The sequence below is a fragment of the Geotrypetes seraphini genome, chromosome 5 (assembly GCF_902459505.1).
Source record: "Geotrypetes seraphini chromosome 5, aGeoSer1.1, whole genome shotgun sequence".
NCBI classification, from domain to species: domain Eukaryota; kingdom Metazoa; phylum Chordata; class Amphibia; order Gymnophiona; family Dermophiidae; genus Geotrypetes; species Geotrypetes seraphini.
Genome location: NC_047088.1, coordinates 155,137,110 through 155,159,629, shown reverse-complemented (window position 1 = coordinate 155,159,629; position 22,520 = coordinate 155,137,110). Strand labels below are relative to the sequence as shown.

At 42.0% G+C, this 22,520-nt stretch overlaps 1 protein-coding gene across 3 annotated transcripts in view; it reads left to right on the top strand.

Moving 5' to 3' along the window:
• Window positions 1–22,520, top strand: part of MAP3K13 (mitogen-activated protein kinase kinase kinase 13) — a 224,195-nt gene that overhangs the window by 193,244 nt on the left and 8,431 nt on the right. For all 3 annotated transcript variants that reach the window (XM_033946741.1, XM_033946742.1, XM_033946740.1), the window contains exons 11-13: window positions 2,885–3,656; window positions 13,075–13,145; window positions 17,072–17,369. In XM_033946741.1, the coding sequence (XP_033802632.1) occupies window positions 2,885–3,656; window positions 13,075–13,145; window positions 17,072–17,369 (1,141 nt within the window). The remainder of the gene's footprint in view (window positions 1–2,884; window positions 3,657–13,074; window positions 13,146–17,071; window positions 17,370–22,520) is intronic.

Here is a 22,520-nt window from a genome sequence, read left to right as displayed (position 1 = left end):
GGCACTTACACAAGGCAGGTGTAACTGTAGGAGGCCAGTTATAGAATTGTCCTTCATGTTTGCTATAGTGCAGTTTATTGGAGAGAAAAAGGTAAACCTTTAAAGTATGCAGAGTTACTGAGGAAGGAATTTTGCTTACCTCTCTGATGTTGAAAACTACCTTAATGGTTTTTGGAACTTGGCTTCTTAATCGACGTGTAGTTTTGCAAAATTTGCCACTTACACATGTAAGCTGCAGTGATTACACATGTTGATAGCAAGAGTCCACTCCTTGTATGTACAAAACCCTTAGTGATACTACTAATTTTGGTTGTGACTTTTCTATAAGATGGCTGTTCTTACTGTACATGTCATCACATGTGCACATTTTTTTCTGCAGCCTCTTGTGTGTTTTATAAAAGGCTCATCAAAATCTGCAATAGAGTAGACACCCTGGATGGTGTGAATAACATGAAGAAAGACCTGGCGAAGCTTGAAGAATGGTCTGAAATTTGGCAGCTAAAATTTAATGCTAAAAAATGCAAGGTCATGCATTTGGGCTGCAAAATCCCGAGGGAACGGTACAGATTAGGGAGTGAATAGCTTATGTGCACGACAGAAGAGCGGGACTTGGGTGTGATTGTATGTGATGATCTTAATGTGGCCAAACAGGTTGAAAAGGTGACGGCAAGTATCAAGTTACCTAGATTGTATAAAGACAATAGAATTTTACTAGACACGTGGCAAACTTTAAAATTTATCAATAATTTAACACCTATTCCAATCCATAAATCCACGTGTCAGTCCCTCTGGCTGAACTCCAAAATTCAAATGACATGTTTAAGGTCATCTGGAAACACAGGATGAAGGCAGGTACACGTACTTTGGATGATGTTATATTTGATGGCTAGTAGGAAAAAGGAGGTATTGATACTCCTGTATAAAACTTTGGTGATACCTCATTTAGAATATTGTGTACAATTCTGGAGGCAGCACCTTCAAAATGATATAAAAAGGATGGAGTCGGTCCAGAAGAAGGCTACTAAAATAGTATGTGGTCTTCATCATAAGGCATATTGGGACAGACTTAAAGATCTCAATCTGTATATTTTGCAGGAAAGGTGGGAGAGGGGAGATATGATAGAGACGATTAAATACCTACATAATGTAAATGCGCATGAGTTGAGTCTCTTTAATTTGAAAATAAATTCTGCAATGAGAGGGCATAGGATGAAGTTAAGAGGTGAAAGGCTCCGGAGTAATCTAAGGAAATACTTTTTTACAGAAAGGGTGGTAGATGCATGGAACAGTCTCCCAGAAGAGGTGGTGGAGACAGAGATTGTGTCTGAATTCAAAAGGGCCTGGGATAGGCACGTGGGATCTCTCGGAGAGAGAAAGAGATAATGGTTACTGCGGATGGGCAGACTAGATGGACCATTTGGCCTTTATCTGCCATCATGTTTCTATGTTTCAGAAAGCCTTCTATAAAATGCATTACTTTGAACATCCTAATTTGGACATCTGTTTTCTGACCTCAATATCCTATTCAAAATTGGGCTGCACACATGGTTGCTATTTGCCGACTTTATAATTCTACCAACTACTGAGAAGATCTAGAAGGTTGGGTCTCAAGTGTATCTGCTCTTTTCTGTTTTTTTTATCTCTCAGAAACTGTATGCATTCAGCCATACTTATCCTTCTTGATCCCTTCATTCATATGGGAATAGAAGGAGTTTAATAGAAAGACATTCATAAAGCTCAGAACTAGGGTAATAGGATGTGATCTGAAGCTCTTGACACACTTCTAATATTTCTAAATGTAATAGAGTCAACATTCAGTAGGGTTTAAACTTCAGAAGAGGTTCCTGCTCAGTTAAACCCTGCTCAGCGAGCTGTACCTCAATATTCATTGACACTTAACTTCACAGTGCTGCTTGCTGAATGTCCCCTCTGACCACTGCAGTTAGTGTCAGAGCAGTACTTAGGTGGAGTTGGGGGATGAACTAACTGTTATGTGGTTTCAAGCCGTATTCAGCATCTATACCCAAGTAGCCAACTAGGCAGATAAAATCATTGAAAAGGCAGCCTTATCTTTGCCTTCTTAGCTGGCTATGCAGAAGCTGCTGTTGAATATTGGCCAGCAGCTGCTTAACCTCCCGGAAAAGAATCCAACAGGATTGCAGTAGACGTCGAACCAAAGAAAAATACTGCAGAGACGATGTACTTGATGCCAAGTCTTTATTGCAATCAATAAACATTATTTTAATGTGGTCCATCTTCGTGATAAAGAAACAAGGACCCGACATGGTCCATGTTTCGATTAGCACATCTTCCTGAGGGGTCCGAAAGGTCCCTTATGTGGTCCACAAAAAACATGCAAATGAACTTTTATGATCTCTGAAAAACACACTTGCCTTTGTAGCAAGGACACCCAACTTTGCATCCGTTGCATAGGTTGAGTGTCCTTGCTGCAAAGGTGAGCATGTTTTTCGGAGATCATAAAAGTTTGTTTGTGCATTTTTTGTGGATCACATAAGGGACTTTTTGGATCCCTGAGGAAGATGTGCTAATTGAAACATGCACTGTGTCGGATCCTTGTTCCTTTAACACAAAGGTAGACTACATTAAAACAACGTTTATTGATTGCAATAAAGACTTGGCATCAAGTACATTGTCTCTGCAGTATTTCTCTTTGGCTCTCCAATCCTAGTGTCCAGATGTGGCCATAGCATTACTTATCTGAGTTAGAATCAAGTCACAGTGGTTAGTAGTTTTAAAACCACTAACTGCTATGGACTGAATATTAGGCCCAATAACGATATCTTTTTAACCTTTCCACAATGCTTGCTCTGCTTTGGTGGATGACTCCAACAACTGTATAACAATATTTTAATTTGCTTTGCAGGCCTGACTTACTAAGATCAGATGGCATTCCTAACATAGAGCTGGCACCCAGCAGTTCACCAGTTTCTGGAAGCCCAAAAATGTTGGCACAGGGTGGGAAAGGGAGATATCGGAGCAAGCCACGTCACCGGCGTGGCAATAGTAAAGGCAGCCAGAATGAATTTACAGGGATCCTGAAAACCCAGCCATCACAAGAAGACCCACCTCAACTATCTCAGCATTCTCTCCATCCTCACCACAGCCTGCAGCACCTTCACCACCAGCAACACCATAATCTTCATCCACCGAGTCATCACCACACTCTCAACATCCATGGGCAAGATATAGCCAACTGTGCAAATAATCTGAGGTACTTTGGGCCTGCTGCAGCTCTGCGCAGCCCCCTTAGTAGCCATGCGCAGAGACGCATGTCAGGCTCCAGCCCTGACCTCATCTCTACCACAATGGAAGTGGACTGCCAAAGAAATCCAGGGACTGACAGTACAGAGGAGGGGCAATGGGAATGCTGTGAAGAGGGTCGGTGCAAGCTCTGTCCTGAATGTAGGCAGGCCTTAGACAGCCAGGAGCAGAGCAGTGTTCTCCCATCAGAAGCAAAATGTTCTGTCCTTAATTGTCTTGAGTCTTCAGGACAAGGTCCCTTGCAGGAGAACTCCAGATTTGCAGAAAAGATGAAAGACCACGAGTTCAACAGCTGCAAGTCACCATTGTCTCTGGGCACACCCCAGCACCTTACCCCTCCAGTTCTACCTCGCAAAACAAGACCTCTAAGAAAGGTAAAGACAATTACAAATCTTAAACCATGTATTTTACAAATGCAAAATTTTTTCTTAGCTCCTAACAGTTTACAGGTACACAATACATGAAGAAGCAGTGTAAGACTGGGGCCCAGATATGTTAAAGCCAGCGATTGTTGCTAAACCTATTTTAGCTGCTTTAGCAACGATCATATTTGACAACCTGATGCAGGAAACGGCTCATTCCCCAATCCGACCACGCAAATAAGCTAATTAATATTAAAATGCTATGTAAACTAGTAGAGCCATTGATGCTCTAACATAGCTATCGGAAGCACTAAAAAAAAAAAAAAGTGATCGCTTTTAGTGATGCAAAAAAAAAAAAAGCATCCCCTTGCTGATGATGGCCCTACCCAACGACGGCACTGTGAACTGACCCCCTACCCCCACTCCAGCGAAAATGTCAGGAGGAATGTTCACTTACTCCTGCCATGCCATATCCCCCTCCCCCCACCGCAAAAGAAAATTGGCAGGAGGGATGCCCACTCCCTCCTATCAATGTGACTCCCCACCCCTGGTGGCAGCAATACAGGAAGGCCCACTACCCGCGTCCCCCCCAAATATCCCCAATCCTACCCTCCCCCCCAATAAAAAAGGCAGGAGGGATGCCCACACCCTTCTGCCACCAGAGGTCCTCCGCCATCTCCCCCCAATACCTTTTTAGACACGTTGGAGCAGGAGAGAAGCTAAGTCCATCCTGCCCATAGGCCCGCCACTCCGAAATGGTGGGCCTTTTCCTCCCTAGTGCATAGATTCATTACAGCATTACTCTCTAATTAAAAGCTTCTATGAACAGACTGGTTTTCAGTACCTTTTTAAATTTCAGAATATCAGAAAGTGATCTAAACGGTCTTCTCAATTTAATCCATAGCACTACTCCCGTTACTGAAATTGCAGCTGCTCCTTAGTTTTCATAGTGCATATGTACAAATCCATCCATTGACAGAAGCATCATTCCTTCAGATCTTAATGATTTGGCATTATACTGGGTTTAAAAAAAAATTCTTTATTTATTCCTCTATCAGGCCTCGGGTACAAAATAAGTACATGTATATCATATGTAAACCGCTTTGATTGTACCCACAGAAAGGCGGTATATCAAGTCCCATCCCATTTCCCTTTTCCTTAAGATAACTTCAGCCCCTTTATTGCAGTCTACATTTCTCCCACCATAATTATGACATTTAAATGGAATACACTGCCTGAGTCATTATGTCAGGCTCTGTTTCTTTCAGTATTCAAATCCAAGCTAAAAGCTCCCCTTTTCGAGGCGGCTTTCAGCTCTTAACTCCCACTCACCGTAAGATACATGTGTCCATCCTATCACTCTCTCTGCAAGACTCTTCCCATCCCCTTTATGCCCTGTTTGTCTGTCCTAATTAGATTGTAGCCTCTTCTGAGCAGGGACTGTCTATTTCATGTTAAATGTACAGCACTGCGTACGCCTTTCAGCACTATAAAAATGATAAATAGTTGTAGTAGTAAATAGGCTGCTTTTTCCTCTGTGAACTGAGGCAATTGGAGACCTCTGGAAAAAAAAAAAAAATTAACCCACCTTTCTGGTTTCCCCCCTCTGGATCTGCCTAGAATATAACCCTCTATAGAACTCTGTATGGCTTGCATTATTTCTTCCTGCTTACAGAGATGCAGTGAGCCTGAGCTTCCTTGCTTGTTCACATAGAGCATTAGAACAAAAAGAAGACCCAATGTTCCACAGTAAGAGCAATGCAAACGATGAGAATAAAAAACTGTGGAGAATGATGTTCTGAAAGATGATTTATTTATTACTTTCCACAATATAACAAATACAAATTCAAGTTGACAGTTCACATATGTTTGTCCTACCAGACCCTACATGGTCTGTGTTTCGGCGCTCACACCTTCCTCAAGGGTCCAGGTCGATAAAAGTCTCAGATTAGAATAAAATCAGTATACGTTATTTTTGTGACTCATTTAAAGACACGTATACTGTTTTTATTCTACATTTTTATCTGAGACTTTTATTGACCTGGACCCCTAAAGAAGGCGTGTCTGCCGAAGCACGGACCGTGTAGGGTCTGGTAGGACAAACATGTGGACTATCAACTTGAATTTGTATTTGTTATATTGTTGAAAGTAATAAATAAATAAATCATCTTTCAGAACATCCTCATCCACAGCTTTTTGTTCTCATCACATAAAGCATTGCCACTTGATTGTCTGAGCTTACTAACATTACTTTGCCCTGAATCCAAGGTGCAAAAGTCTGGAGTGCATGGAATATTGCTATGAGTTCCATGACACTGAGTTCCACTCCTTCACTGGCTAGGTTTAAATCTAGCCTTAAAGCCTTTTTATTCAAAGATTCTTATGAAATATAAGAATAAGAGGCCATTTTTATTAAGGCACATTTCTTTTGACCAGTCTGGCGGTATTTCTCCTGTACCCAGTGTCCCAGCCCTGTCTTCCTGCTGCAAAGCCGTGTTTCAGGCTGATGTATCTGCAGATCTGACCCTCTGGACTTTTTTTTTAAAATCATCTGCTGATGCTTGAAGTTTAATCAAAAAGAGAAAGGGGCGTAAAGGATAATTTATACAAAATCTACTTCAATAAATTTTTGCACATTGATGTCTGACTTCTTTGTTGTAGTTAATCTATTGTTTCTAATAGCCCATTTTTATCATGCAAATAAAAACCTTTTTGTAACAACACACTTACCCTAATACATGAATTAAGAGGCTGAAGTATCATAAAGGATGCATTGTTCTCAGTAAAGAGACCACTTATAACTTGGATGTTATTTCAAGTACTAGTATTTTAGCCCGTTACATTAACGGGTGCTAGAATATGTGTCTGTCTGTCTGTCTTTATTTCTGTTTCTCTCTCCCTTCCACTGTCTTTCTTTCTGTCTGTCTCTGTCCCTGGCCCCCTTTGTCTGTCTGTCTTTCTGTGTATCTCCCTGTCCCTGTGTCTTTCTTCTTTTCTTTCTGTCTCCCTTCCTCCCGCTGTCTGTCTGTCTGTCTTTCTATCTATCTGTCTCTCTCCCTGCCTCCTATGCAGCAGCGTTTCTCTCCCACCACTTCCCTGTGCAGCAGCCAAAGCAGCATCCCTCCCCCTCCATTTCCCTCCCCCCACACCACTTCTCTGAATTGCATTGAATTTTGACGTCATCATCCAGACTGCCAATTTTAAAGACAATAGCAATTGTTTTCAACCTTCCAAACAGATATTAAGCACAATTCAGCCAGCCTTAAAGAACAGATAACCCAGAGATACCAAGTCACACGCATTTCACTGCCCTCACAACCCAAACAGCTCTCTTCACCCGAATTCAAAGCGCATGGATTGCTCTGCCCACGGTCTGCAATCTCTTCCTCCCATTCTCCCGAGTCTCACCGTCCGCGGCCCAACTTCTCTCCCTCATTCTCAAACACCCCATCCCCACGTCTGACCTACAAACCTGTCTCTGAAGTTTCCAACAGCAGCCAAAAGTTTGCTTCTCCAACGTCCCGCTCCCTCCACCGCAACTTCTTTCCATGTGCCGTGTCCCGCCCTGCCGGAAACAGGAAGTTGTGGCAGAGGGAGCAAAACGTAGCCGCTGGAAAGCTATTCGCCTCAGCAGACAGCCGCAGAAAAGGCTCACTGCCCCAGCTCCGTCCACAGCCCGGCCCGGGCCTCCCGCGCTTTCTCAGCGGCCCGGCTCACTCGGTTGGTTGTTTTTTTGTTTACCTGGCTGCTCCGCTTCCTGCATTTGGCTGCTCACCGCCGACAGCTGCCTGTCTCAAAGCCCTCCTCCCTACCCTACCACTAGCATGGCCACTGCGCCTTGAAATTGCCCTGGTCTCGGGGCGGGTGAGAATGGCCCCTTGCCCAGCAACACTGCTTCTCTCCATCCCCGCCAGTGACTGTACTAATCGCGCATGCGCACTCGTGCCGCCACACCCCGACAGAACAGGGATCAGGGAACACGCGGCTAGCATTTTATTATATAGATTCATCCTGAATGCATGTAGTGTAATCATTTACTTCAAACCTCCTTCCTACCTCAAATATTGTGTATTAATTTGATTTAATTTATTATTTAATTTATTAATTTAATTAAAAAACTATCCATTAACTAAGAGTACAAACCTATCTTTAGTTTAATTGATTAAGAAATATATGTATTGTTAATTTAATTTAATTATGGTATCCAAACTTAAAATCACTTTATTCAACCTATCAATATAATAGTAAATTTAATTATAATGTCTAAAACTAAAATCAATTCATTCAATTCATCAAATATATTTCCATGTGTTAAAGAAGAACAGTAGGTCAGGAACTGAGGCCCATATGCTCAAAACTCACCATGCTTTTAACGATTGATACTAAACTAGTTTTAACCAGTTTAGCATCTATTCAGTGGCATAGTAAGGGGGGGGCAGGGGAGCGGTCCGCTCTGGGCGATGAATTGGTGAGGGTGCAGGCACCCGTCCTTCTCTCTTCACCCCACTCCTTCCCCTCCCTCCCTGACTGCAGCACATGCGCACCACATCCCTTCCCTCGTACCTGTAACATTCCTGGCACGAGCAACAACCACCCAAGCTGCTGTCGCACCAGCGTCGGCTCTTTCTCTGATGTCACTTTCTGGCGCGACAGCAGCTTGGGGGTTGCTGCTCGCGCCAGGATCGTTACAGAGGGAAAGGGAAGCGGTGCACACGCTGCAGGAAGAGGCGGGAAAGGAACGTGAGGCAGTGCTGGCAGGAGGGAGAAGGAATCCCTCCTGCTGCTCTTCAATTTAAAGGTGGGGGGGGGCTCAGGGTATGGAGTTTCTGGTTGTCCAAGACAGGAGGGAATGGGCTTCCCTCCTGCTATATTTTTTTTTTAAGTTCAAGGGGTATGGAGGAGGGAGCCGTCATCAGGGGGGGGTCCCATTATGACTTTTTTAAAAAAATGGACACGGATGTGTGTGAGTAACAAACGTACAACATGTATGGCCATGATTAAAAACCCAACTCTTCTTGTTTGAGCAGCAGGAGGCTTCTTTAGAGCTTCCCTTGCCACTCAGCTGTTCGGGGCTTCCCTTGCCGGCTCTCTGCATGCATTAGTCACTTTCTCCAGTGACTGATTAGATGGAATTATGACGGGCCTCTGTGTAACCGGGCCGGCGTGGGAGCCCTGCTCCGCCCCCCCGATCCCGCAGGAGGACACATTTAAATTGATTATCCAGCGCACAGCACTACCCAGCTCGACCGGGCCGGCGTGGGAGCCCTGCTCCGCCCCCCCGATCACGCAGGAGGACACATTTAAATTGATTATCCAGCACACAGCACTACCCAGCTCGACCGGGTCGGCGTGGGAGCCCTGCTCCGCCCCCCCGATCCCGCAGGAGGACACATTTAAATTGATTATCCAGCGCACAGCACTACCCAGCTCGACCAGGCCGGCGTGGGAGCCCTGCTCCGCCCCCCCGATCCCGCAGGAGGACACATTTAAATTGATTATCCAGCGCACAGCACTACCCAGCTCGACCGGGCCGGCGTGGGAGCCCTACTCCGCCCCTCCGATCCCGCAGGAGGACACATTTAAATTGATTATCCAGCGCACAGCACTACCCAGCTCGACCCTATACAAGAGCATTTATTGATAAAGATAGAAAGCCTGCATAAACAGAAAACCAACATAAGTCAATACTAGAAGGATTCCAAATCAGCAATCATGAAGCTCTTATCAATCCTACTGATATATTTGCTATGCAACAATGTGAAAAAAGCTATATCACTCTATCCAAAGCCACAATCCGCCCATGAACCTGATACACCAATTAGGCTCCTAATTAACCAACAGGAAGAAAGAGTAAATCATATTAAAACGATCACAAGTAATAACAGAACTCACCGTACCCTCAAAAAAAGACCAAGGGAGATAAAACTCATCAAAATCAATACACCCACCACTCTCAACACAACTACCTCAGTTCCCTGCGCCTACCTTAACACCAGATCAGTAAGGAACAAAGCTTTCCTAATCAAAGACTGGATCGTCGACAAAAAGATAGCCTGCCTCTTTCTAACGGAAACATGGTTACTATCAGGAGAGGACCCAATACTAAATGACCTAATACCAGACAACTACAAAATTCACATGTTAAACCGTGAAGACCGCAGAGGGGGAGGACTAGCAGTCATCCTCAAGGAAGAACTCGAACTAGAATTAGTTGACTCCAAGATAACCAACCAACTAGAAACACTAGCATGCAAGATTAGCAATAAGGACCTAGAAGAGTACCTCTCCTGCATTCTGTTTTATATACCGCCAAAATGCTGGTCAAAGGCCAGAGAAGACTTCTATGAATTCATCCTACATAACTCAATTACTCCGTCTTACAATATTATAGCAGGAGACGCAAACCTACATTTAGAAAACAAGAAAAATCCCAACACAAAAGATTTTAAAAACTTCCTATCCACACTCAACTTCAATCTTCCTTCACCCACACAAACCCATGAAAAAGGCCACCAGCTAGATCTAGTAGCTATGTCCACAAAAGAAATCCTAAATCCCACTATTTCCATATCAAACGGCATTTGGAACCACGACATCTGGTCCGACCACTACACCTATTACTTTAATCTAAACTGGAACCAAACTAAAGTAAAAACTCACCCAAGGATAAAAAAAGAACATCTCACAAGGGGCCACATTAACCCAGAGGAATACTGGGCCCACTACGAAGCGCGCGAGGAGATGAATGAAGAAGGTGAATTCTGGGAACAATGGTCAAAAACAAGCACAAATATCCTAGACAAAATAGCTCCCAAACAAAACAGAACAAACCGCTCAAATAAATATAACAACTGGTTCGACTCTGAACTACAAAAAATGAAACAATCAATACGACGATTAGAAAGGATCTGGAACAAATCAGGTGAAATATCCGACAGGAATAACTGGAGATCAAACATAAAGGAATATAAACAACTGATAAAAGAAAAAAGGAAAAAATTCTACTCATCCAAAATATACACACCCAACACAAGTGCAAAAGGAATTAACACTCATGAATTGTTTAATCTAGTAAAAAATCTATTTGACACCACACGCCACAGTCAATCAACGCATGACATAAAATTTCCATCAGCAGACGATCTAGCACAACACTTTAACACAAAAATTGTGAACCTAAGGAACAACTGCCCAACAAATAACACAGATGAACAGCAAATAGCCAGCATACACGAAAACGAAATACCAGTGGACATGTATTGGAACTCCTTTCATGACCTAGAATGGAATAACTTCATAAAACTCTACAACAAATATACCACATCAAACTGCATCCTAGATCCCTGTCCACCCAACATAATGAAAGCAGCCCCTTTAGACTTTAAGATAACACTATGGATTCATATGTCCAACAATTTCAAAAAGGGAAAATTCCTATCAAAAAACGGTCACATTATAATCACCCCAATCCCAAAAAATCATAAACTACCCCTAACTTCAGCAACCAACTATAGACCAGTAGCATCCATCCCATTTTTCGTAAAAATAATGGAAGGCTTGGTACAAACCCAACTGATGGACTACCTAGATCGGTTCTCACTGCTACATGAAACCCAGTCAGGCTTCAGACCTATGTTCAGTACTGAGACGGTAATAGCAGCAATCTTAGATTACCTACGTAACTTATTTAGTAAGGGCCACAAAGCCTTAGTGATGCAATTCGACATGAGCTCAGCCTTCGACTTGGTAGATCACAAAAAACTACTACAATGTTTAGATTCAATCGGCATCGGAGGCGAAGTGCTGGACTGGTTCCGAGGTTTCCTTACGACCCGCACCTATCAAGTCCGCTTCAATAACAATCTCTCTAAAACATGGAGAAACCCATCAGGCGTTCCACAGGGATCCCCACTATCCCCACTACTCTTCAACGTCTATATAGCTACACTAGGCACGAAGCTAACCCACGAGGCATAAAAGTATTCAGCTATGCAGACGACTTCACAATCATAATCCCGTTTACAGCATCCTCCTCCGAAATCACCCCCATAGCAACTGAAGCGCTAAACACAATGGATCAATGGACCACAGATTTCAAACTGAAGCTCAATTCAGAAAAAACTAAATTCTTCATAGCCTCGCCACACGCACAAAATACGACAATAACATTACACATTAACAATCTAAACTACCCCATTCAACCAACGATGAAGATTCTAGGAGTAATACTAGACCAAGGACTAACCATGAAAGACCACATAGACTCCTTAATCAAAAGAGGGTTTTTCACTCTCTGGAAACTTAAATCCATTAAGGCGTACTTCCACACTTCAGCATTCAGAATCCTAGTACAATCCCTAATACTAAACCACCTGGACTACTGCAACATCACCCATCTAACAATCCCACGGAAGCAAATGCAAAGACTACAACTGATACAAAATGCAGCAGTCAGAATGATTTTCGGGCTGAAGAAGTCCGATCACGTAACCCCTTCCTACCGACTCCTACACTGGCTGCCGATGGAGGCGCGCTCGAAGTTCAAGCTAGGCTGTCTCTGCTTCAAAGTATTAAACGGTCTAGCCCCAAAATACATCACAGACCTCTTCTCATTCCCAACCAATAAACATGAAAGAAAAACACACATGAAATTTGTCTCCCCACCGGCCAGAGGGTGCAAATATAAGAGACACCATCAACAACTGCTATCATATCAAGCAGCCATATGGGGTAAAGACCTAGGAAAACTAATCGCGCACACAAACAACTATGAAGAATTCAGGAAACACCTAAAAACCTACCTATTCCTGAAATACCTAGGTAACGAACCGGAACATCAACCCCCCTCGTAACAACACCACATACCTGAACTTGCAATCACTAAATATGAACACTCTATTCAACTTACGGAACATTTCTACTTCTGTTTAAACAACTGGGCACTTCCTGGCCACACAACACACAGACTGACGCTAACATAATTAATGTTATCAGATGTACACTGCAATACTCTTTAATTCGCTGTACGGGATATTCACTGTTATACTCTTCAATTCGCTGTATGTAAAGTTTCTCTTTATATTTATTGTATTTTCAGTTTCTTGTATTGTAAACAGCTTCTTTTATTGTAAACCGCCTAGAAGTCGCAAGATTGTTGGCGGTATATAAAAATAAAGTTATTATTATTATTATTATTATAACTCATTTGCTTGCAAAATTGTTTAAACATTGATCGCAGTTTTCAAATCAGACATTTACCAGCATCGCAGCGACCCGCAGTATTTTAACGACGATTATAGAGCATCTGCACTGAATCTTTAAAGTTGGCACAGTGACATCAAAATCATTATGGTTGGAGAGGTAATGGGTACCACAACACGTAAGATTCCCTTCTTTTGACTTAAACATTTCTGTCTCTCTTTTCTATCAGAATGGGGATGACACTTCTGAAGAAGAAGAAGGAGAAGTGGATAGTGAAGTGGAGTTTCCCCGGAGACAAAGGTAAAAAGTGACAACGTATTCAAAAACAGATTTCCTTTTCAGAACCGTTTTTTCTGTATCTTGGTGTGTTTTTTTACTAAGTTAAAGCTGAAAATGCTGTGTTAATGAGCTATTTTGCACATAGTCCCATGATAATGGTGGACTCATGAAGCAATAAATATATATATCTGTTTGGCTTGTTGAAGATGCCACAGTGCTTGTAAGGTTTCTCTCTTGTTTGCTCAGTAACTACTAATAGGAGTTGTTTGATGCCTTATTTGTCATTATTTGGTCTCTTTTGTTCCTGCATATTTGTATATTTTCTGTGGCTTGTACAACTATATAGTTATGTCTTTAAGCCCATTACATTAGCGGGTGCTAGAATATATGTGTCTATCTTTCTTTCTTTCTTTCTGTCTCTCTGTCTCCTTGGCCGCTTTCTGTCTGTCTGTCTTTTTTTCTTTGTCTCTCTCTCTCTCTCTCTCTTTGGCCGCTGTCTGTCTGTCTGTCTTTCTGTCTGACTTTCTGGCCCCCTGTCTATCTGTCATTCTTTCTGTCTGTGTCTCTCCCTGGCCCCCATGTGTGTCTGTCTTTCTCTCTCTCTCTCCTTGGGCGCTGTATGTCTGTCTGTCTTTTTTTTTGCTGTCTGTCTCCTTGGCCACTGTATGTCTGTCTGTCTTTTTTTGCTGTCTGTCTCCTTGGCCGCTATCTGTCTGTCTGTTTTTTTGTCTTTCTATCTCTCTCCCTGGCCCCCTGTCCTTCTGTGTGTGTCTTTCACTCCCACCTACCTGTCTTTCAGTGTGTGTGTCTCTATTTCTGTCTGTCTGTCAATGTCCCTGCCCATTGCCTGTCTGTTTATCGTGCCCCTTCTCCCACCTATTTTTTTTTTTTAAATCACACGTTGTGTTGTATACAGTGGAAAGGGCAATCGGCACACAATAACCGCTGCTGGATACAGTAAACCATCATGTGCGCATGCGCCACATACTTTAACATTTCTCTGCTGCAGGCCACGGAGCTACGGATCTCGGAGGCAGGGATCACGAAGGTAGGAGTGCACAAGCGCGCTTAGGGTTTTATTATTAGTGATAACCCACAAAAAATATATATACAGTATATAGTATTTCAGTATTTCATTTGGCACTGAGGGATGACTAGCCAGTTTAATTATGTGGAATCTATCTCCATTCCATTCATAACTGCTATTCTGTAGGGCATATTAATAGATAGGGCTATCATACTTGTGTGACATAGGGAGCACAGAGTCCTAAAACAAGAGCTTCCAGTTAGATTTAGAGTAAAATTCAAGGTTCTATTATTTGCATTTAAAGCTTTTCTGAGTAGCACCCCTTCTTACCTATCATTGCTTACTATTCCTTTTTCCCATCTCATGCCCTATGGTTCTCCCCAGTCCCTGCTTAGTCCAATTAGAGCCACCAGATGTTCTGCTTTTTATTTCATTACCCCAGCTTTTGGAACTCTTTACTCCTCACAATTCAGTGTGAGGTATCTTTGAAAAAAAAAATAATAATAGTAAAATCTGTATTAAAAACTTGGCCTATGGCACATGATAGGTTGTGATCTGGCTGTCTTACTATTAAGATATGATTTGGGGTTTTTTGGGTTTTTTTTAAAGCTTTGCTTGTAATCTGTTAGCACGAATGCTGATCTTTCCTATCATGAAATTGTTCCTTTCCAAGTTTGTTTCAGGTTTAATTCTTCATGTGACACCCATCAGAAAGCATCTGGGCAGGCTACAATCACATTTAAATAAAATAGATAGAGGGAAAGAGGATGAGAAAAAATAGGAGAAAGGAGGGGGAAGGCATACAATAAATGATGAGATAGAACAGGGGTAGGCAATTCCGGTCCTAGAGAGCCGGAGCCAGGTCAGGTTTTCAGGATATCCACAATAAATATGCATGAGATAGATTTGCATCTCAAGGAGGTAGTGTATGCAAATCAATCTCATACATATTCATTGTGGATATCCTGAAAACCTGACTTGGCTCCGGCTCGCGAGGACCGGAATTGCCTACCCCTGGGATAGAAGAACAGAGGAAATAGAAAAAGGGAGAGAAGTTCTTCAAAGGAAGATACCAAAGGGTGTCATCATGTGGTTCTGAGACAGGAGCAAGGAAGGGAAATAGCATCATAGATCCAAAAAAGAAAGAGGGGAGCTATTTAATCAAAGGCATTTTTAAACAGGAATGTTTTAAGGGCAGATTTAAATCTTTTCAAGGAAGATTCTAACCTAAAGGAGGAGGATAGGACATTCCAAAGAGAAGGACCAGCTATCGAGAAAATACTATGTCGAGTGGAATCTTAGGTGATATGTCTCAGGGTCAGGACAACTAACAAGTTCTGTTGCAGGAATCAGACAGAGGGTATGAGATAGTGCAAAAGGGATCAGTAGTTGATCAGGGAATGATGGGGATCGGGATTGTCAAATTTTGAAGACTAGTAACAGGAGCTTATAAATTAGACTGTGGCTTACAGGGAGCCAATGAGCTGATTTCAGGAGAGGAATAACATGATCAAATTTCTTTGCCTCTAAGATCACTTTTATTGATGTATTTTGGATTAGTTGGATGCATTGGAGATTTTTACCTTGAATACTTTGATAGAGAGCATTATAGTAGTCTAAGTAGCTTATAACTAAAGAGTGAATTAGAATATTGAGTGCCAGAGGATCAAGTAATGATTTGATTGAGCGAATCATATGCAATTTGAAAAAAATCCCCCAGCATTAAATAACTGACGATATCTGAAATTTCACTGCTGACATAGATAATATTTGGGACCTTCTGTTGTGACTGGGAGCATTCCTGGTCAAGTTTCAAGTTTCAAGTTTATTGCATATTTGATTAATCGCTTACTCAAATTCCTGGTGCTGTAGTATAGGCAGAGTAGAGAGGTTGCAATGTACATGCATATTTTGTAAAGCATGCAAGCACAAGCACAAGTTTATACTTTCTTTGGACCAGGTATAAATTTGCATGAGTGCATTTGTACACTACTAGGGATCGTTGCACAAACATTTTTTATATAGGCACCTTCTTATAAAATTAGACCCCACATGTGTAAGTATGATATATCTTTTGTTGGTTGAATTGTAACATAGTAATAAAGTAAATTGAAGGCAGACAAAGACAAGTGTGACACATCCAGTCTGCTCAGAAAGGCAGCTAGGTTTGTCCCGACAACTCTATGTAAGTTAAACGCTCCCCACCCCCCATCCCCGTTGTCTTTAGAATTGTAATTGAGGCCTGGTGCAGTCTATCCCACCTTTTGCCATTTTTGTTTAATTCTATAGAGCAGGGGTGTCAAAGTCCGTCCTCGAGGGCCGCAATCCAGTTGGGTTTTCAGGATTTCCCCAATGAATATGCATGAGATCTATTAGTATACAATGAAAGCAGTGCATGCAAATAGATCTCTTACATATTCATTGGAGAAATCCTGAAACCCTGACTGGATTGTGGCCCTCGAGGAGGGACTTTGACACCCCTGCTATAGAGTGTGAAAGCTTTACTGTGAACGGAAATGATCAATACTTTTTTTTCATACTATATAAGAACCTCTGTGTATACCACACATTTTTGAATTATAAGTCACTTAGACTCAGTCATTTATGCCAATGAAAACCAGGCATAAATGCCTGTGCCTAAATTGTGCACTGATCAGACATGTTCTATAACAGTGCACCTGACTTTTAGGAATGCCCATGCCCTCCCCTGGCCACACACTCTTAGAGATCCGCGCAGTAGAATTTACATGCATTGCTTTATAGAATAGCTTAGAAAGTTAGGCGCATAAATTCTGAATAGTGCCAATAATGGATAGAGTCTATCAGTTAGGCAGGGTATAAATATTTATGAAATGAAATAAGTAATGTGAAGCCCTGTCAAATCATTTTGTATGTCATTTACATGTCTCTACATTACCAGGCCTCACCGTTGCATGAGCAGCTGTCAGTCCTATTCAACTTTCAGCTCAGAGAACTTCTCGGTTTCTGATGGAGAGGAGGGTAACACAAGTGATCATTCAAACAGCCCTGATGAGCTGGTTAGTAGCAACAAAGATCAACTAGCAGACAAGATGGAGGACATGTTGTCTCAGACTCCTGAGATTCCCATCGAGATCTCCACCCAGTCGGATGGACTTTCGGACAAGGAGTGTGCGGTCCGCAGGGTGAAAACGCAGATGTCCTTGGGAAAACTCTGTGCAGAGGAACATGGCTATGAAGTCAGTTGCTGTCTTAGTATTTGGTCTTTCATTTTTTTTTTTCAGCTTCATCATGTGTTCTTACAATGTTAATAGCCAGGTTCTTGATATTTATCTTGGAATAACTCTGCATTTACTAGAGAATTGTCCTGTCATTGGCTAGTGTTTACCATGGAAATATTCTATTCCTGCCTGTCATGAAATAATCCTAGTAGGTCTGCATTAATTATCATAAAATAATCCTGTCATCTCCCAGTGATGATCATGAATTTACCCTTATATTGCCCGCTGTTCACTGTACAATTATTCTTCCACTGTCTAATACTCAGACTTAACAGACCTTATTATAACAACATCTTCACACTACATACAAATTCTAAGAGGAATGGGTGTGGGTGTGTATAGGGAATGGTTTAACCAGGCTGAAAATCTACACATGTAGTCTCCATTTTTCAAGGGAAATACTCGTGTAGACCAAAATATATTGTGTCAGTTTTGACACCTGCTTTGAGAAAAGCATAAGTTCCAGCTTAAAGGGGCAGTTGCAAAGCCTGATGGTTCCCTCTGACCCATTCTGGCTGTATGTAAATTGTGCTCCTGATCCTACTCCCTGAGTAGTCAAGTCTCCCCAATATCAAAGGACCTCCCTCACCAGCAACGAATACCCCTAACCCCTGTCCCACCCTTGGAACCTACTGGGGGGGCTATCCATGGTGGTCCAGCGGGGAACAGGAGCAATCCCCAGTTACTCCTGCTTCAATCTCTGCCCAGGCTCAAAATGGCACCTAAGATCCCTAGAGGTAGCCTTGCAGTACTATCACTAGGGATCTTAGACACCATTTTATTTATATATTTATTTATAGTTGTTTTTTTTTTTTTTTTTAAATTCTCCTTACAACTGTGTGTATCACAAATACCAAATACAATTTAAACACACAGTTTGAACCTGGGCAGAGGATGGAGCGGGAGCGAGTGGGAATCACTTCTGTTCCCCATTGGACCACCATGGATAGCCCCCATTAGGCTTGCACTGCCTTCATTGTATGCAAATAGATCTCGGGCATATTCATTGAGCAATTCTTGAAAACCTGACTGGATTGTGGTCCTTGAGAATCGAGGTTGCCCACTCCTGATCTAGGTTGGATCCTTTGTTCTCTGTATTTACCACTGAATTATTTTGTTGCCCTCTTGTATATAGTGTGGAATTTTCCAGATATTACACTTTCTGCCACTTTACTCATAGTCACAGTGTGTCACTACTCAAATAATATAGGGCTCCTTTTACAAAACTGCGGTAGAGGTTTCTACTACAGGCTGGCATGGTAAATGCTCCGATGCTCATAGGAATTCTGTGAGTGTTGAAGTATTTACCTTGAAAGCCTGCAGTAGAAACCTCTATCGCAGCTTTGTAAAAGCCAGCGTTAATGAATTCTAATGAAGTAAACATCTGCACCTGAATAAATAATCATACATTTCCTGATAGAGAAGGAACATATCTAAAGCTATTTACCCCAGTAAATAGCTATTTATCCAGATAAAAGTGTTTTTTGAAAGTTGCCCACCTATATGTGAATTAAAATAGAGAGGCACGTTTAGTAGTTCCTTTCTTTTCCTGTGCCGTGGGCTTGATGATTTAAGATGTGTAACTTTGTAAGTTAATTATTTCCTTTTGAGAATTATTTCCATTTTACTTGTAAATATTCTTGGGAGTGTAATACTCATAAAACCAATAAAAAAAACAAAAAAAACAACAGAGAGGCATGGTCTCACAAGAGATCATAATGATCAAGAAAAGTAAACAAAGTTAATGAAAAGTGTTTTATTAACAGTTAATTAAAAACACAAAACCCAATATGGCCTACTTATTCGAAAAACAGGTGCAAGTTTCCATAATGTGTATACTTGCACCTGTATTTAACAGTCATTCCTGGTAATAGGATTAGGGCGTGAATTGAAACAGTCCCTCAGATTCTATATATTGCAGCCAAAGTTGAGCATGCAGATCTGTACACACTGCCAATTTGCGTGCACAGCTTAATTAACAAACCAATTAGCACCAATAATTGCCAATTAACTATCCATTATTGGCACTAATCAGAATTTATGTGCAGAACTTTCTAAGCTATTCTATAAAGCAATGCATGTAAATTCTACTGGGCAGATCTCTAAGGGGGTGTGGCCAGGGGAGGGCATAGGCATGCCTAAAAGTCAGGTGCACTGTTATAAAATATGTCTGATCTGTGCACAATTTAGGCACAGGCAATTATTCCTGGCTTTCATTGGCATAAATGACTGAGTCTAAGGGCTCCTTTTACTAAGGTGCGCTAGCGGATTTACATAAGAACATAAGAACTGCCATCTCCGGATCAGACCTTCGGTCCATCAAGTCCGGCGATCCGCACACGTGGAGGCCCTGCCAGGTGTACACCTGGCGTAATTTATAGTCCACCATATCTTTATATGCCTCTCTTAAGGAGATATGCATCTAGTTTGCTCTTGAAGCCTAGGACGGTCGATTCCGCAATAATCTCCTCTGGGAGGGCATTCCAGGCGTCAACCACTCTCTGAGTGAAGCAGAACCTCCTGACATTAGTCCTGAACCTGTCCCCCCTTAGCTTCATTACATGTCCTCTAGTCCGTGTCAAATTGGACAATGTAAATAATCTTCTCTGCTCTATTTTGTCGATTCCTTTCAGTATTTTGAAGGTCTCGATCATATCCCCACGCAGTCTCCTTTTCTCAAGGGAGAACAATCCTAGTGTTATAAGTCTATCCTCGTATTCCAGTTTCTCCATACCCTTCACCAGTTTTGTTGCTCGTCTCTGCACCCTCTCCAGCAGTTTTATATCCTTCTTTAGGTAGGGAGACCAATGTTGGACGCAGTATTCCAAGTGTGGTCTGACCATTGCCCTATAAAGCGGCATTATAACTTTCTCCGATCTACTCGAGATTCCTTTCTTTATCATGCCCAACATTCTATTTGCCTTCTTTGCCGCTGCCGCGCATTGTGCCGACGGCTTCAGGGTCCTATCTATCAGTACACCCAGGTCCTTTTCTTGTTCACTCTTCCCCAGAGTTGCACCTGACATTGTATACTCGTATTCCTTATTCTTATTGCCTAAATGCATTACCTTGCATTTCTCCACATTGAACTTCATCTGCCATTTCTCCGCCCATGTTTCTAACCGACACAAGTCGCTCTGGAGTAGAGAATGACACGGTGGCGGTTTACCCGCGGCCACCGCATTTTAGCCGCGGGTCACCCGCCGAAAACGGGGAAGAAAACTAGCAGTCGTGAACTACAATGCAATGTACGCTAGATGCTAATGCCTCCATAGAGCTTGCATTAGTATTTTTCATTTAGCGCAGAGTTTGTGTGCGCTAATCTTCAGCGCGCGCAAAAAACGTTAGCGTACCTTAGTAAAAGGAGCCCTAAATGTTAGTTGCACGACGGGCACTAAGCGTAGCCTATAAATTGGATCTAACTCTCGGAGGCAGTTTATACATAGCGCTAAGCACAGATTTTATTGGTGTTCATGTTTTAGGCAACATATATAGAATTTAGTTTCATGTGTGCAATTCTGTATTTTCAAAAGTGCATGTGCTGTTTTTGTGCATATATCTGCAGGTGCTTTTTCCTTAGGCAGTTTCCAAGGTGGAAGTTTACAGACCTTGCCGCTGTGTAGATAGGCTAGAACTTAGCTCCTTAGAGGGCAATTTTAAAAGTCACTTCTGCATGCAAAGCAGTGCCTTGTGCAGAAGTAAATAAGAACATAAGAACTGCCATCTCCAGATCAGACCCTGGGTCCATCAAGTCCGGTGATCTGCTCCTGCAGAGGCCCAGCCAGGTATAACCTGGCGAAAACTTAGTCACCCATATCCCTCTATGCGCCTTTCGAGGAGATGTGCATCTAACTTGCCCTTAAATCCTAGAACGGTGGGTTCTGCAGCAATCTCCACCGGGAGAGCGTTATTTACATACATCCTATACACAGTGGTGTACCTAGGGTATGTGGCACCCGGGGCCCATCATTTTTTGACACCCCCCATGTAAAAAAATATTTTTTGTAATGACCATGAAACGGAATAAATGGTCAGAATAGAAACAGGCAGTGAAAATTTTCTTATATTCCAAACATAACATAACATAAATTATGTCTGAATTGTCATGACATCAGAAGTGCATATGGAGTAGTTGCAGGTGATGCTTGGGACAGTTCTTATTGTGTTAGTTCGGTTTTATGTGTTTTTTGAATAGAAGGGTTTTTATTTCTTTTGAAGGTTTTGCAGTCTGTGGTCGATGTCAATTGGTTGTAGAGTTGGGGGTCGAGTGTTGCAGCTCGAATGGCTAGGAGGTTGTCGAACAGTTTTTTTCTTTTGACGTTTTTGGTTGGAGGGTGTGTGAATGGTGCGTGAGTTCTCCTATGTCTGTTTGAAGTGGATTGAATTATTTAGCTGAAGAAATTAGTTACCCCCTCATCCCACACACATTAATTCTCTTCCATTTTTGTTCCCATTATAAAAAACACTGATAAGTTCCCAGAAAAAAAATACATTAAAATAAGAAGTGAAAAAAAAGGCCCCTACAGATGAGAACATAACATAAGAATAGCCTAACTGGGTCAGACCAATGGTCCATCATGCCTAGTAGCCCATTCTCATGGTAGCCAATCCAGGACACTAATACCTGGTCAAAACCCAAAGAGTAGCAACATTCCATGCTACCGATCCAGGGCAAGCAGACACTTTCCCCATGTCTTAATAACAGATTATGGACTTTTCCTCCAGGAATTTGTCCAAATCTTTCTTAAAACCAGCTACACTATCTGCTTTTACCATAACTTCTGGCCACTTCATTTTTAAGTTTAGATCTTTCCTTTCAAACAGAGACCTTGCTAGATGTCAAATACAGCACAAGGTAACTTCACATGGACTTAGCTGTGCAGGAAATGTGAATCTCCTCATACACCCACCATATAGTGCAAAAATGTGTAAAGGTCTGTTTTTTTCTTTCAATCACTACATAGCCTAATGCCACACAAGCAGCGTTGTTACAAACATATTCTGTAGGTCAATGCTAAGGATAACAAAGTTTCCTTCCTTGGACCAGAAGGAGATACTGATAAACCACTGGAAGAGATCCCAAAACAACACCCAAAGACCCACTCAGTG